At 43.2% G+C, this 13,721-nt stretch overlaps 1 protein-coding gene across 2 annotated transcripts in view; it reads right to left on the bottom strand.

Moving 5' to 3' along the window:
• Positions 1-3,303: 3,303 nt before the first annotated feature.
• Positions 3,304-13,721, bottom strand: part of LOC144150940 (uncharacterized) — a 48,769-nt gene continuing 38,351 nt past the window's right edge. For both annotated transcript variants that reach the window (XM_077682238.1, XM_077682239.1), the window contains 3 exons: positions 11,779-11,961; positions 9,507-9,653; positions 3,304-3,503 (listed from right to left, as the gene is read on the bottom strand). In XM_077682238.1, coding sequence (XP_077538364.1) covers positions 3,352-3,503; positions 9,507-9,653; positions 11,779-11,961 — 482 coding nt within the window. In that variant the 3' untranslated portion in view covers positions 3,304-3,351. The remainder of the gene's footprint in view (positions 3,504-9,506; positions 9,654-11,778; positions 11,962-13,721) is intronic.

Genomic DNA, 13,721 nt, shown 5'->3' with positions numbered 1-13,721 from the left:
GGGTTCTTTTTCCCCAATCCACTTGGTGAATGGAATATACTACCAAGCAATATTGGTAATTGTACATCTCATGCTCTGTTCCACACGTTGTTTTCACACTTGTAATTTCTGCTTCTTTTTTGCTTTTCCTTTCTTTATTTCTTCAACGGTGACATTGCTTGTAGATCTGGCGCCCTACGGATGATTTGTGTCACACATCCTGGTCTCTCTTTTTTTCCCTGTTATGACTTATATTCATGTACTTGTGTATATCCCCTCCTCATTGCCGCTGCAGGTAATAAATAAATAAATAAATAAATAAATAAATAAATAAATAAATAAATAAATAAATAAATAAATAAATAAATAAATAAAGCAAACAAAAAAACAGGAATTCGGCATGGAAAAGTCCCGATGGTACAAAGCAAAGCGAAACTGACTTCATTTGAAGTGACAACCCAGGTATTGTGCAATACGTGGAGGTGCTAAGCAAGATTCGGAGCTGCGATCAAAGGATAGGTAGATGCAATCTAAGGCTGAATCTCCAAAGAGAAAGGAGAAAACTCGTGCAAACTCAGAAACCCCGCATGGATTCAGTCATAAGGGGTTTAAAATAACGGAGGAGGTTAAAGGATTGCAGGAGTTCAAAATAACTCTTCAAAGCAAAATCTCGCTTTTCACGAGCAGAACGAGGCCACTGTAGACCGGCTAAATGACTACCTAACATCGGCAATCAGTGAATCAGCAGAAGCTTTGGGAGAATCAACGTGTGAGGAACAAACTGAAAATCTAACCTTAAACAAACCAAATAATTGTCAAGGATGAGAACATGAAAGTGTCAAGTAGGACAGACCAGATTGAATTAGCCGAGTGGTCAAACTTTATGAACAGAAGTGGAACAAACATTGGTGCATATCACATAGTAGTAATCGAGGAAACGCTGCAAATAGGGGAAGCTTAGAAGCAACAAAGGGAAAGCTAGCCATCGGCAAACACACGGTCTACGCACTGAGAGACGAGCAGGGTAACATCACGCACAACTTGGACGAGGTAATAAAGGTAGCAGAGCGATTATACACCAGGCTGTATGCCGGGCACGTTAGAACAAAGGGAACTACTTAGAGTACAAGCAACACTAGCGAAGTCCCACGAGTAAATAAAGATGAAGGAGGAAAGGCTCTTAAAGGCATGACAAGAAAAAACGCTGCAGGTGGCGACAGCATAACCGTGGATCTTTTGAAGGAGGGAGGATATATTGTACTAGAAACGCTTGCTGTACTTTTTTGGGAATGCTTGAATAATCAAAAAGTGCCCATAGCGTAGAAAAACACCAACATTATTCTGGTTCATAAGAAGGGAGATCCCAAGGACCTGAAGAGCTACAGACCCATCAGCATACTCTCTGTTGTGTACAAGCGTTTTACCAAAGTTATAGTTCGCCTCATTGGTGAAAGGCTCGATTTCTAACAACGCAGACAGTAGGCTGGAGTTAGGAAAGGGTACTCAAACATGGATCACCCTCATGTTGTCAATCAAGCGATAATAGAATCCGCAGAATACACTAAAATCCTTTACGGGACATTTATAAGCTATGAGAAAGCGTTTGAATTTGCACTCACCGCAAACGTGCTAGAATCACTAATAAACCATGGAATAGGAGAGACCTACATAGGACTTCTTGAACACATGCATAAGGGAGTCACTGGCAGGATAGCCCTGTACAAGCAGGGTGATAAATTCCCCATCTCTTCTGTTTCTATACACCCCCTCCAGACATGCTGTGAATAGGCAGTAAACATGGGATTAAGGGTAAACGGATAATACTTGGGCCATTTGAGGTTTGTGGATCACATAATCTTGCTGTGTGAGTGCAGAACACCTCGAAACAATGTTTCAGGAGCTACAATCAGAAAGCAGCGCTGTGGGGTTAAACATATAAATAAATCTACAGTAAACAGGAACAAGCTTGCCAAAAAAGTCCTCTTCAGCTAGGAAAACGAAACGATAGCGGAAGTAAAAGAATTGAGCGACCTCGGACAGATGGGGTTGGTGCTGACTGTAACCACGAGAGAGAAATCCGGCGCAGTACAGTTATGGTTTACTCCCAAGTAATGAAAAGTATGCTCCTTCTCCCGCTCAAAAGAAAAATCTACGACCAGTGCACATTGCCTGTTATGACATATGAAGCTGAAACTTGGCGCCCTATTAAGCAACTAGAAAGCAAACCTAGGTCGGCTCAAAGGGCCATGCAGCGAATAATGGTAGAGTAACTCTCAAAGACAGGGAACAAGCCACCTGGATCAGAGAACAAACTGCAGCAGAAGGTATATCAGTTCAAATAAAAAAAGCACTTGGGCTGCCCAATTAGTGAGACAAACCGCCAAATGGTGGAAATTTAGGGTGATAGACTGGATAGCAAGAAATTGGTTTAAATAGGAAGTTCATTATTCCGATGGAGGGATAAAAGACAGAAATTAGGGGGTAAACGGTGGGTTTGAGCAGCGCAGAACAGGAATGATTGGAAGTCAATGAGAGAGGCCTTCATCCTGAAGTGGACCTGAGTAGGCTCATAATGGTAATGACCGAACAACAGGAATGCCATTTCAAAGATGTTGGATACTTGCGGGCGTTCCTGGAAAAACACGATAAAGAAAACTTTTGTGTAAGGATTGCGCATTCAGGTTTCTGGTTTGAAGTATGTTTTGAAGTATGAAGTCTGGTTTGAAGTATGTTTTCAGAAAAAAAAAGCCCCGTTTCTATTCTTTCGGTAAGCCCCAACAATACCTTTGTCTTCTGTCAACTTTCTCTTAATTTAAAAGGTGGGGCTCATTCAATATTCATGCATCATAGAAACCTGAAATATTGCGGTCGTTACTGAAAATGTTTTGATAATAGCGTACAGTTTTTTTATTTTCTCAGAGGCTTTATGACGAATTATTGAAACAGTTTTCATTGTATATTACCTTCCGTATAGTGTGATCACTGATCAGTAGGTCAAATAGCATAAATCGTTTCCTTGGCATATGAAAAAAAACGCTTACAAGCAACACAATTAAAATCTGAGCCGAGTCAAACCTGACCCAGTAGGAAAGAATGTCAATCCACAATAGAACTCACTACTGCCATGTATGTCTGCGGAAATGGTGAAAATAGAAAATAAAATTCAGTGGGAGCACCGCCGAAGATTACAAAGCATAAAACGACGCATTGGACTGTCTCTCGTGTCGCGCCTCCCGCGCCTGTCCCTGCTTTTTGTGTGCCCATGTGCGCTGCTTTCTCCTACTTATTAGGCTATACCGACCGACTAGCGTACAACATTTTATGGAAACAATACTTTATTGCGAGCACAATTTTTCTTCCATAAGAGGCGCATCACCAGTTTCGGCGACCGCACCTGCCCGAAGAGCAACGGGAACGACGGTAGCACGTCGTGCAACCTCTGCCATATCCGCCGTACCCGCCGTATCCACGGTATCCACCGGATCCTCCGTATCCGCCGTATCCGCCGTAACCACCGTAATTTCCTGCATGCCACACAGAGACTCGATTGTAACAGTATACGCTAGGCATGTCCCTCAAACTCATCATAAAGGTATATTTCAGCTGCCGTAAACCATGCGGAGCGCAGCGAACATGGCATTGCAATGTGTACTATGCATATGTCACCAACTCTTTCAAGAGCTAATGTACCAGACTCCCTTTAAATTCATCTTTAAGTTCATCTTTAAGTTCATCTTTAAGTTCCCTTTAAGTTCAACTAATAAATAAAATGGCCGTGCGAGGAAAGATACTGTTAGTGTTTAGAAAAGTTCCCTGTGGCAAGATTTTATGTTGCAAGCATCGCATTTTATTCGCTACCAGCTGGCTTCGTTGCAACGCTTCACAATAAGGACACTTAGGTTATTGTAGCTACAAAAGGTATCAGAATATCAATTCTACGCATAACATAGTACTGCGACCCTGAAAATTTGTAGCCCTTTTACGGCAGGCCTGCAAATGGATAATCTGCGGCTTTCCCTGTTACGACAGCGAAGGTGCGCATAGAATCATTGTCAATAGGGACGGTTCTGTTTAGGCGAGAAACACAAAGTTACTATCTGTGCGCCTCGCAGAGAAAGGCGGTGCTTTTCGTTTTTTGATCTTCTCTATTTGTCAGCATAAATAATTCTGAATTGGTTTCTTAGTTTTAAAATGTACTGTATTGTACCCGCAAAATGCCTCAGTTTGTTATTTCTACTTGCTCACATGCTGACTCCGCGTTTCACCCTTATACCGCTCTCAAGCGCAATCATAACTAAGAAGTATAATGGCAGTTCATTGCTGTGAAAATCCTTTGGTGGCAACCATTTTACGCTGTCTGCTCTAAATCGGGAGCCTCTGACTACTCTGAAAATCTTTACAGAGAATTGCTATTACTATTTGAGTCACTATTTTTGGGGACTGAGAATTGTCCAAGAATGCAAAAAAAACATTAAAATTGGCCCAGCTTGCAGTACTCGTGCAAGGCTTTAGAAACAGTGGAGATGGGGGTCTACCTAGCTTCTTCCGGTCTTGCCAAGTTTCGCTAGGATATGCTGCGCTTTGCTAAGTTGTGTTAGGTTTTGCGATGTTCTTGTTAGGGTATGGTAAGTGTTGAGGGGTGAGGCCGAGTTAAGCCGGGTTTTGCTAGCCCTTTCCTGCCCAACAAAAAGATTTTAGAAAAAAGGCCACAAGTAAATAAATTTTGTGTATTTACCCCTTCCTAATCATGCTTCGACAAGTGAATATAGAAAGCGCAGAGTATTTCACACAGAAAACAAACCCACACATATGTGTGGGCTGGGCTTCTATTCGTATGATCTGCGGGTAGTAAGAATACCTTAAAAATGGCACCAGGCGCAGAAAAACTGCATTTTTACGTTTCATTTACGAGTTTTACATCGTTTTCAGGAATACTTTTATTATAAATGGGATTTTTGGATAAATAAAAATATTGAAGTTGTAATTAATATAATTAATAATTATAATTAATATTTTTTCACAAGTAATTACGGAACTAGTTCAAGGTTAAGGCGCAAGAAAACATTGCCAACGAGCCAGCACAAAACCGGGAATAAATGAGACACGAAGAAAGGAAGAAAAAATTCCCGCGCCTTCCCGCGAGGGGAACACGAGTAAATGCAGAGCATTGGGGGTCGTTAACGCCGCGTAAAGTCGCGTTAGGGTGGGTAGTTGGGTCGTAGTTGCGTTGGTGTTGGTTTGGGGTAGAGAGAGGAGAGTAAAGTCGCGTTAGGGTGGAGCGAGCGTCCACCAAGGAAGGAAGGAGCAACGCAGTGACTGAAGCACGAGCGACCGCTAGGCGCTTTATATTTGCAGCGCCCGCAGTAGAGGGAGAGCAGAACGGGGGGGGAGAGCGCGCATGCGCAAGCAGCGCGCGCCCTTCCACGCCCCACCGCGGTGCTATCACGCACCTGTTACGCCGAGACCGCGACGGAGTGAACGGGCTGACTACGACGCATGCGCGCGCCAGCTGCTGTTAAGAGAGAGGAGGGAAGGAGGAGAGGCGCACCTGCTGTGGACGCGGAGCTGTGGACGCCGTCCGACGCAGGAAGAGGCGAGGCTAAGGAATGCTCCGCATTTAAAAATTTTTATCGCTAGCGCTGCAGTGCACGAGCCCGCCACCCTGTAGTGCCCAGCAAAATTTTCGTGACGACAAAAGCCCAGCCCACACATATGTGTGAGTGCATTTTTCAAGCGTGATGACGGAACGAAGACGAAGGGAACGGGTGTATTTTTTAGCCAATCGCGTTTTTCCATGTCCTACAAGTCGTGTCTTACACTTGTTATTCAGAAAATACGAGAATAGCAAGAGGAAATATCAGTTCTCATCTTGAAGGCGGCTAGCGTGATCGCGCTCGCTTGAGCGCCGTTTTTAATGTGCGATTTCTCGCCCCCTGGTGGCGAAATGAGTGAACTAACGAAACCAATAAAGTCTCGGAAGCGTTTGCAGCGACTACCAAGGGCTTTGAAACTGAAACCGAAACAGGTGCCACTTAGTAAACGATTTGTTTACCCACACGTTTGTGTGGGCTGGGCTGGGCCGTAAAGGGCTAGGCCGTTCCCGTCGGTCCCCCACACTGACGGGAGATCCCAGGGGGAAGAAGCTGGATCGATCCCCAGCTCCGCTGTTTCTCCAGCCTTGCACGACTAGTGCAAGCTGCGCCAGTTTTTTGCGCTTAGTAGCCTAGGAAAGACTGTCACCCCTAGCAAGGAATGTGCATGCGCATGTCTCCCTGTGTTGGCACTCGAGAATGCGCGAAAGCCGGATTCACTGTTATACAACCCTATACGTTGTGGTGCACCATTTACATGCGGCACAATTTTTTTCTAGGAATTTCTTTTTGCTAACGCCGCCGGACAAAACCGAAGTTTAACAAACTCCAATGTTAAATTGGTTTTACAGCTCCAGCTGTTAGCAGTACGTTTTCAATTTGCGTCGTTCGCACGTTTTACGGAAGATTGTGGGCAGACATTGGTTTAACGACGCACCACAGGTTTTTCACTATGGCTACCCGCACGCATTTAACCACTCTCAAAACGTTTGCACTTTTTGCCAAAGCAGGCATCACGAAGTTCACATATGGTTGGACATTGGTACAGAACTGAGCGGTAGCTCTTCTTCAAAATCTGAACCTTGCCCATACCAAGACTTTACCCCGAGCCCCCTTAACATCACTGTTTTAAAGATTGACATAGCCTTCGTCTCATCTATATATATGTACTCTCTCTGATAGCTACAAATTCCTCAATAAAAGAGATGCCCTTGCATGATTTACAGTTTCTAAAAGACGGCGGCGAGCGGAAACCGTCGGGAACCAAAACTTGATTCTCCTGTTTCTGTCCCGTAGAGCAAACAAAAGCAAGTTCGGAGGGACGTTCGCCACTTATTGCTGATGATACCTGAGTTTTATTTATCTGTACTAATTATGCATACTCGCAGTGTAGTCACACTGCTAACGGTAGACAAAAACAGTTGTTTTTTTTACCTTTGGAAAGCTCACTCACAGGAGTTGCCTGTTCAAACAGGTCAAGGCTGCTACAATGTCGATATCTTGAATCCAAGCTAAATATTTGTTAGGCAAACGCAACCACAATGCTGATTCTTTAAACATATCTCTATTACGACGCTCGTCATCATGTATATTGTCGGCCTGTCTGCGTAATTTTTCTCTTCTTCTGATTATGTCATAACAACAAAGATGGCCTTATACTCTTGATTCCCTAAAAAATTATGCCTTTTCTTTGAGGCAAGGAATAATTGATTGCATTCGTTATTTATTTACATCTTCTGTACACATTAGAAAACCTGCTTTTTACGAAAACGTTTCAAAAAATTGTTGCCCAACTTAACTAAAATACATTATTTCCGTTCTTCTGTTCTATCTTTCTCTTTTTTACTTTATTGGGCAACACAGGTTGCTTGCTTCTAAGAAAAATGTACAAATCTTTAATTGCGGCCGGTCGGCAACAACTCTGCAAAGTGTACGTGATTCCTGCCCGTACAAATCGATCTGTCCCTTTTGTTGGGACGTAAAACAACGTCACTGATTGTTTGTATATCATGGGGTTTCTTTGGATACATTACAATTTAAGAACGTAAGCATATAGTTTTATCATGTGTTCAAAGAAACATGCGAGCGCTGTTTTGAGTCATTTGATTCAACAACATTTTGATACCGATATAAGGTACGCCACTTTTGTAATCATAGCTTTTCATGGGTGTCACTATGAAGTCAGACTACAAATATCAATTACAAAATGTTGGCTTTCAGAGCTGGGTTATTTCGGAAAGAAAGCATATGTTACTATTAAAGGGCACCCAAGCAAACATTGTCATACTTTTGGCTACACTACGTATAAAACTGTACTTTGTATACACGGAAAGGTGAATGGCTTTTTTATCTCGCACAGGGCTAAATGCACGGAAAAGTTTTGTTATAGGGCCAAGGTTGCTTCTCCTCATAGGCCTAAGATCACTTCCAGTCCTAAATGCGAGACCATCAGATCGTGTTTCACAGATCAGTATTATATAGTCAATAAAATGATCCTGGGCGTGCCACAGTTTTTCTGAGAGTGTTAGGGTCGCAAGTACTGATTATTAACGAGCAAACAAACCTTTGCTTGTGCTTTATTAGGAATATTAGAACTTATTTTTTTTCTCCAGAATACAGCGATTGTACGAAGTGTAAACATGTTTATTGCGAAAAGTAATGAAGAGGAGCCTTCAGTCCAAGACCCCTTGAGCTTTCCCAGCCTGAACGGCCCTCAACACGACATGGCGCTGGTTATTGAGGTCAGAGATGATGACAGATCTCTCCCAAAGCTCTTTAGAAGAAAGAAAAGGATTTCTCGAATGTAATGGGGCATGGGTCCAGCCCCTAAACAGCTCGTGTAGCGGGCATTACTTGGGGCCAAGCACGTGTTTGCGTGATAAACGCTTTTTTTTTGGTTTTACGATCTTTTAGTCGCGTTTTTTAACCACAAATCAGCATGACGAGAAGATAATTAAAGTTATGATTTTGAAAGAATGCCCCAAGGTACCGATACCACATATCTAAGACTTTCAAGCAACATGTCGAGGTTCCACTCTGCAATACTCGTTGTCTTTCACGTTAACATTTCTTAAACAGTTTCCTTCTCCTTCAAGCACGTGGGTTGCAAAAAATAGTCAGTCGATTTTGTGATGAACTCAATATAAAAATGGCTGATAAATGTAAATCTTTACTCGCAATAAACGCGGTTGGTGAGATTCTTCTTATACATAGCAGAGCAATAAAGATTAACCGTCCGTCAAGACTTCGAACAGGAATCAAAGTGCTAAGATTTACTGTCAATGGTTTAGTGGCTCAACACTAGGATCCAATGCTGTCTCAGTAGAATAAATAATGGAAGACATCATTCAATGAAAACAACAATATATTTCTTATGGTTTTCTGTATTCCGGTCATGAATTCCCAGTGGGATGGTTTAAAAAATTTGAGAATTGGTTTGTTTCGCCGAGTTGGCATTTCCTGTATTTTGTTTCCTCAAAGAGAGAACAAACTCTTGCAAACACCTGTAGCGCACAACAAACAACAAAAAAGTAGCTGCGTAAAAGGCTTTCCTCAGCCATTTAATTTTTTACCGAAAGTCATTTTTTATTTATTTGGTATATATGCCGCCTCATATTACATCGGCTCATATTTGTACCTTTGCTACTTTTTGAACCCCAAATTTATTTTTAAATAACATGCCCAGTCTGTGCAAAACTATAGAAATGGCAAGCCCCTCGGTATGTGCACTAATTGATTTATTTCCAGGATATACCTGTGGATTCGGGGAATTTTTCTGAAACAGAGTTTCACAGTTCTTCGACAGTCTTCGTAATAGGCTTATATATTCGTTAGAATGAAGCCGAAAATGGCGTACTATTTAGATGCACTACCACTAATATGGACCACTGTTGTAGTCGATCATTTCCGTGCGTGGGATTGGGAATTACAACCTACCGTAGCCACCACTGCCCCAGCTGCCAAGACCACCGCCCGAACCTCCTCCGAAACCACCGTGATGGCGCAGCCCACCAAGTACGGTTCCAAGCGCCAAACCACCCAAGCCAGCTCCAACGCCCACACCGGCTAGGCGGCTGCGCTCACCTGAAATACAAAAAACAAAACTTGCTAGAGTTATAAACATGTTCGCTTTATTTTTATAGAAGCGTAATCTTTCGGCCGTGCGTATTTCAAGTTCTAGGAGGACTCGGTGCTAACAAGCAAGCGTTTAGGTTATCAAATCAAGCTTACTGTCCCCTGAAATCTGTATATTTGGGGCTATTTGAAAGTGTGGTAAAAGAGGATTAGTAGGTGGACCAGTTCTCACAACAATGTGAAGACGTACAACTGCACTGTTTGCGTTCGTCGTCAGGTAAACTGCATCAAATAAAGGTAGCATGCGTGCCAAGCCAATTTTGCTGTGGCTGTACACCAAGTTTAATTTACCAGTCATTATCTATATGCTTGAACAATAAAGTGCGCTCTGGACAGCGCGATCTTTGAGTCTGGGTAATGAGGGTTTGAGTTTTTTTTCGAAATGAGATACATAGCTACGGTCAAAGAAAGGTTTACATTATCTGATCAATTGGAAGAATTACAACCGCAGAAGGCTGCCGTCCCGGAGGCTGACTTATGGATAGTAAAAGTGGGTGTTTTAATTAGTGTTTTGTGCTATTTTGAAGGGTCAAGTGTTTGTTTTTAATGTAAACGCGTCATATGAGATCAGAGAAAATGAAGGTCACAAAAAAAAATTGTACTGCACAAATTCTTGTGCAGTTCTTTTTTGTTGATTTGCGGTGTGATACAGTTACTGACCTTCGAGTTTAACAGACCTTGCTCGCTTGGCACTGTTGCCATAGTACGTGACGGCTGCACATGAGACAGCGGAATAAATGGTCAAGCTTTGTTTATTTTATTTGTTATAGAATGTTAATTTTTCTCACAAGACCAAAAAGAACACCCATACATCAAGGCACAAGGAATAAAAGTTTCGCAATATTCCTCTAAAAAATACCCCGAATAAAATTCTTTACAGGCGAATGGGAACAAAAGCCCCAAGCGTTATGAACTGTGAATATGAGACACCAACGAACACTGTTCAACGTAAATTTGCAGTGTTTTGAAACACTTTCTTTCTGCGTAATTCTTTACACCATGATCAATAAAGCCTAAGAACGAGAAAACGTTCTAACAAAGCTTACGGTGGACCTATCGTGAATTCTCGGTATAGTTAAAGATCCCCAATAATTGATTCACCAATCGTTCAAATTCAACAATCGTTAATTCTAGGTATACCCAAAGCGACGCGAAGGATAAAAAGCCAACTATTGGAAATAACAACGGAGATTCGCCAGATGCATGCGTAGTAAAGAACAGTTTAACTGGCCAAGATCACTTCAACAAATATCGAATAATAAGAGCTGGGGTAATTTATTCTCATTAAAAAAGGGTAATTACGGGTACGTTCAGAGAAGCCAAATTTTGCTACTACGTTTCTAAGCTCCTTTCTAGTTCGTAGATAAGCAGTGCTTGCTTTTTCGTTACCAAAGTGCGCAACCCAAAAAGTTTCTTATCTAGGCACTGGTTAACACTTGCGGCACACTCCATATATTACAACTTATATAAGTGACCATGGGACGCGTCGAGGCATCGTGCGACGGACGCCAGCCAAAGCAAGGGGCACCGGCACTTCGACTTGACGGCTGCCAAGAAAGTAGGTAGGTACCGCTAACAAGGCTCTGCCAACGGACCCAAGGCGCCCACGCGTTTTCTCTCGTCACTCCTCCACTCACATACTCTCGTTCTCTGTTCTGTAGCTATCTGTCCGCCCATCGAAGGCATCTATTTGTGTCCAGACGCCGTCTATATATTGCACAGGACAGCCATAAGACCGGGGCTGCATTCGAAAAGGCAGTTAATGAAATATGCCGCGTCAACTTAAATATCACCGGGACTATTGGATGACCCTGGGTAGCAGGATAATACGCAAAAAAATTCTGTGAACATCTTCCCCACTGACTGTGTTTGATACCAGAACCAGTCCTAAATTTGGGTTTGTCTGGGGAATGCGGTAACTTGGTGCCTACAGTGTAAAAGAGACATCAAAGCACAGGTCTTTGAAGACGCAGGAGAAACACATCAATCATTCAATTCGTTTTTTTTTTTCTTCAAACTACACTCACTCGTTGCTAAACGGCAAGTACAGGTTAAGTGTATGGACAATACTCACGTGCACTCAGTTCACCACTCCCACGGAGCCTGGAACCAAGTAGTCCTCCCAACACGCTACCGCCAAGCCCTCCACCCAGACTGGACCCAAGGGAGCTCAAAGAACCCCTTGCGAGCCCTCCAAGCCCTCCGAGTCCACCGAGTCCTCCGAGTCCTCCAAGACCTCCAAGACCACCAATCCCACCTAAAACGGAGCCGAGAAGCGACATCAAACATCAAAAGAAAAATTTTCACCTGATTCTTTATTAGCAAGGCTTTTCAAATTATACAAGAAAGCCTCAACTGGTAGTACTTGATAATACCGGTCACGCATGATAGCTTGGTAGCAGTTCTGATATTGTGCATGCGACAGTAATAGTGTTGAACTGTGAACGAGATATGCCGGTGTTATGCACAGCCCCAGGTTTCACAAATGTTGCGAAGGTACCTGGATTGAGTCCGTTGCCGGATATACCACACCGGTGAAATTTGTAGAAGCGTCACGTGAAAGGCAGCGCGTTTGCGACCTGGTGCCCCCAGTTGCATGTGTCCCATGGTACGCATGTGTCCTTTACATGTATCATCATCAAAATTATGATCAACTACCTACTCATCCACTTCAGGACGAAGACCTCTCCTTTCCTGCGCTTCTCGAGTCCGCTCTTTACCCCCAAATTTTCTTGTTGCATCCTTGGCTGTATATTCTTGTTTTTGGTGATAGAAGTAGCTTATGTTAATTATTTGGGAGAGTTTGGTGAGTGTTCTCCAGCCCATACCTATGCTGTAGCGGATATCTCTCTCGTGGTTTGGGTCAGCTCCGACCACCTGCCCGAGGAAGTTGTAATATTCTACTTGTTCTAGCGTTTTCTTACATATTCTGAAGATGGCACTTTCGGCATATTTATTTATCATTACTTCATATTATTTCAGCCCCACACCTATGGTAGTTCCTCAAGCATTTTTCTAGGTGTTTTGCACCCTCACTGAGTAAGGCCCTGTAGCTGCAAACGTCGAATGACCCACGTATTCTTAGTTTATCCGTAATCTCGCGCTTTCCCAGTCGAGATTCATGAATACACCCCGCTCCCCTAAAAGCATCTTGTGCACGATTTTTTGCAAAATAGTATCCCCTGTCGTACCTTCTTTAAGTATGGGTATGTTCGCTTCCCTTGTGAAGCAATATCCCGCCCGTACATCCCTTACACAAGTCAGTTAGAAGTCTTATGTAGGTCTCCTCTGCTGCCTGGTTTTTTAATGCTTCCAGCAATGCTGCGGTGCATACGGAATTAAATGCTTTTAAATCAAAGATTTCTAGCTCTACCGGCCGACGGTTCATTCGGGCCGTGCGGGTCAACAAACTCCCAACGCGGCAGAGGCGGCGGCGTGAAGACGAGGGGGCCGAGGGTTTCACTCACAGAGCATACTAGCGATGGTTCGGCAAATTACCCAGCGTTCCACGCGCGAAAGTTTCTGCTCGCCGGCGTCGGCGGTGCAGCTTTGTCACCTTTAGCGACGGTTAATTTGGCCCTGTTTTGCTGCAGCTTCGCGTCCATTGCGCGGTGCCTTCACACGGCTTGATTAACTTGTTCGACAGGACCTCCAGCGTACCCCGCACCCGCTGGAAGTGGTCGTATGGCAAACATACGTTAAGGATGGGTTTGCAGGGCGGGAAAACAAGATGTACAAGCCACATACAGACATCTGGCCGACAGAAATACGCTAGATTTTGCGCACTGTATGCCTCCAATGGGAATTCGTTTTCTAAATTGCTGAATAGTAATTCGGTTGTGTTTTAAGAGGTACTACAAAAGGCGAAATAAGCAACTGGTTCAAATGAATAGCGATCATAAAAGTTCCCTCAGCTTTCTCACAATTATCAAACTTAAAAAAACTTTAAATCGGTATAAATGGGAATCACTAAGGTCACATGCCGAATTGTTTCGGTGTCTGCGCGAGTGTCGCGTA

The sequence above is a fragment of the Haemaphysalis longicornis genome, unplaced genomic scaffold (assembly GCF_048455015.1).
Source record: "Haemaphysalis longicornis isolate Haplotype H1 unplaced genomic scaffold, Haemaphysalis longicornis Haplotype H1 scaffold_81, whole genome shotgun sequence".
NCBI classification, from domain to species: Eukaryota; Metazoa; Arthropoda; class Arachnida; order Ixodida; family Ixodidae; genus Haemaphysalis; species Haemaphysalis longicornis.
The sequence above is the reverse complement of the archived record's forward strand: the minus strand, read 5'-3'. Positions and strand labels throughout refer to the sequence as shown.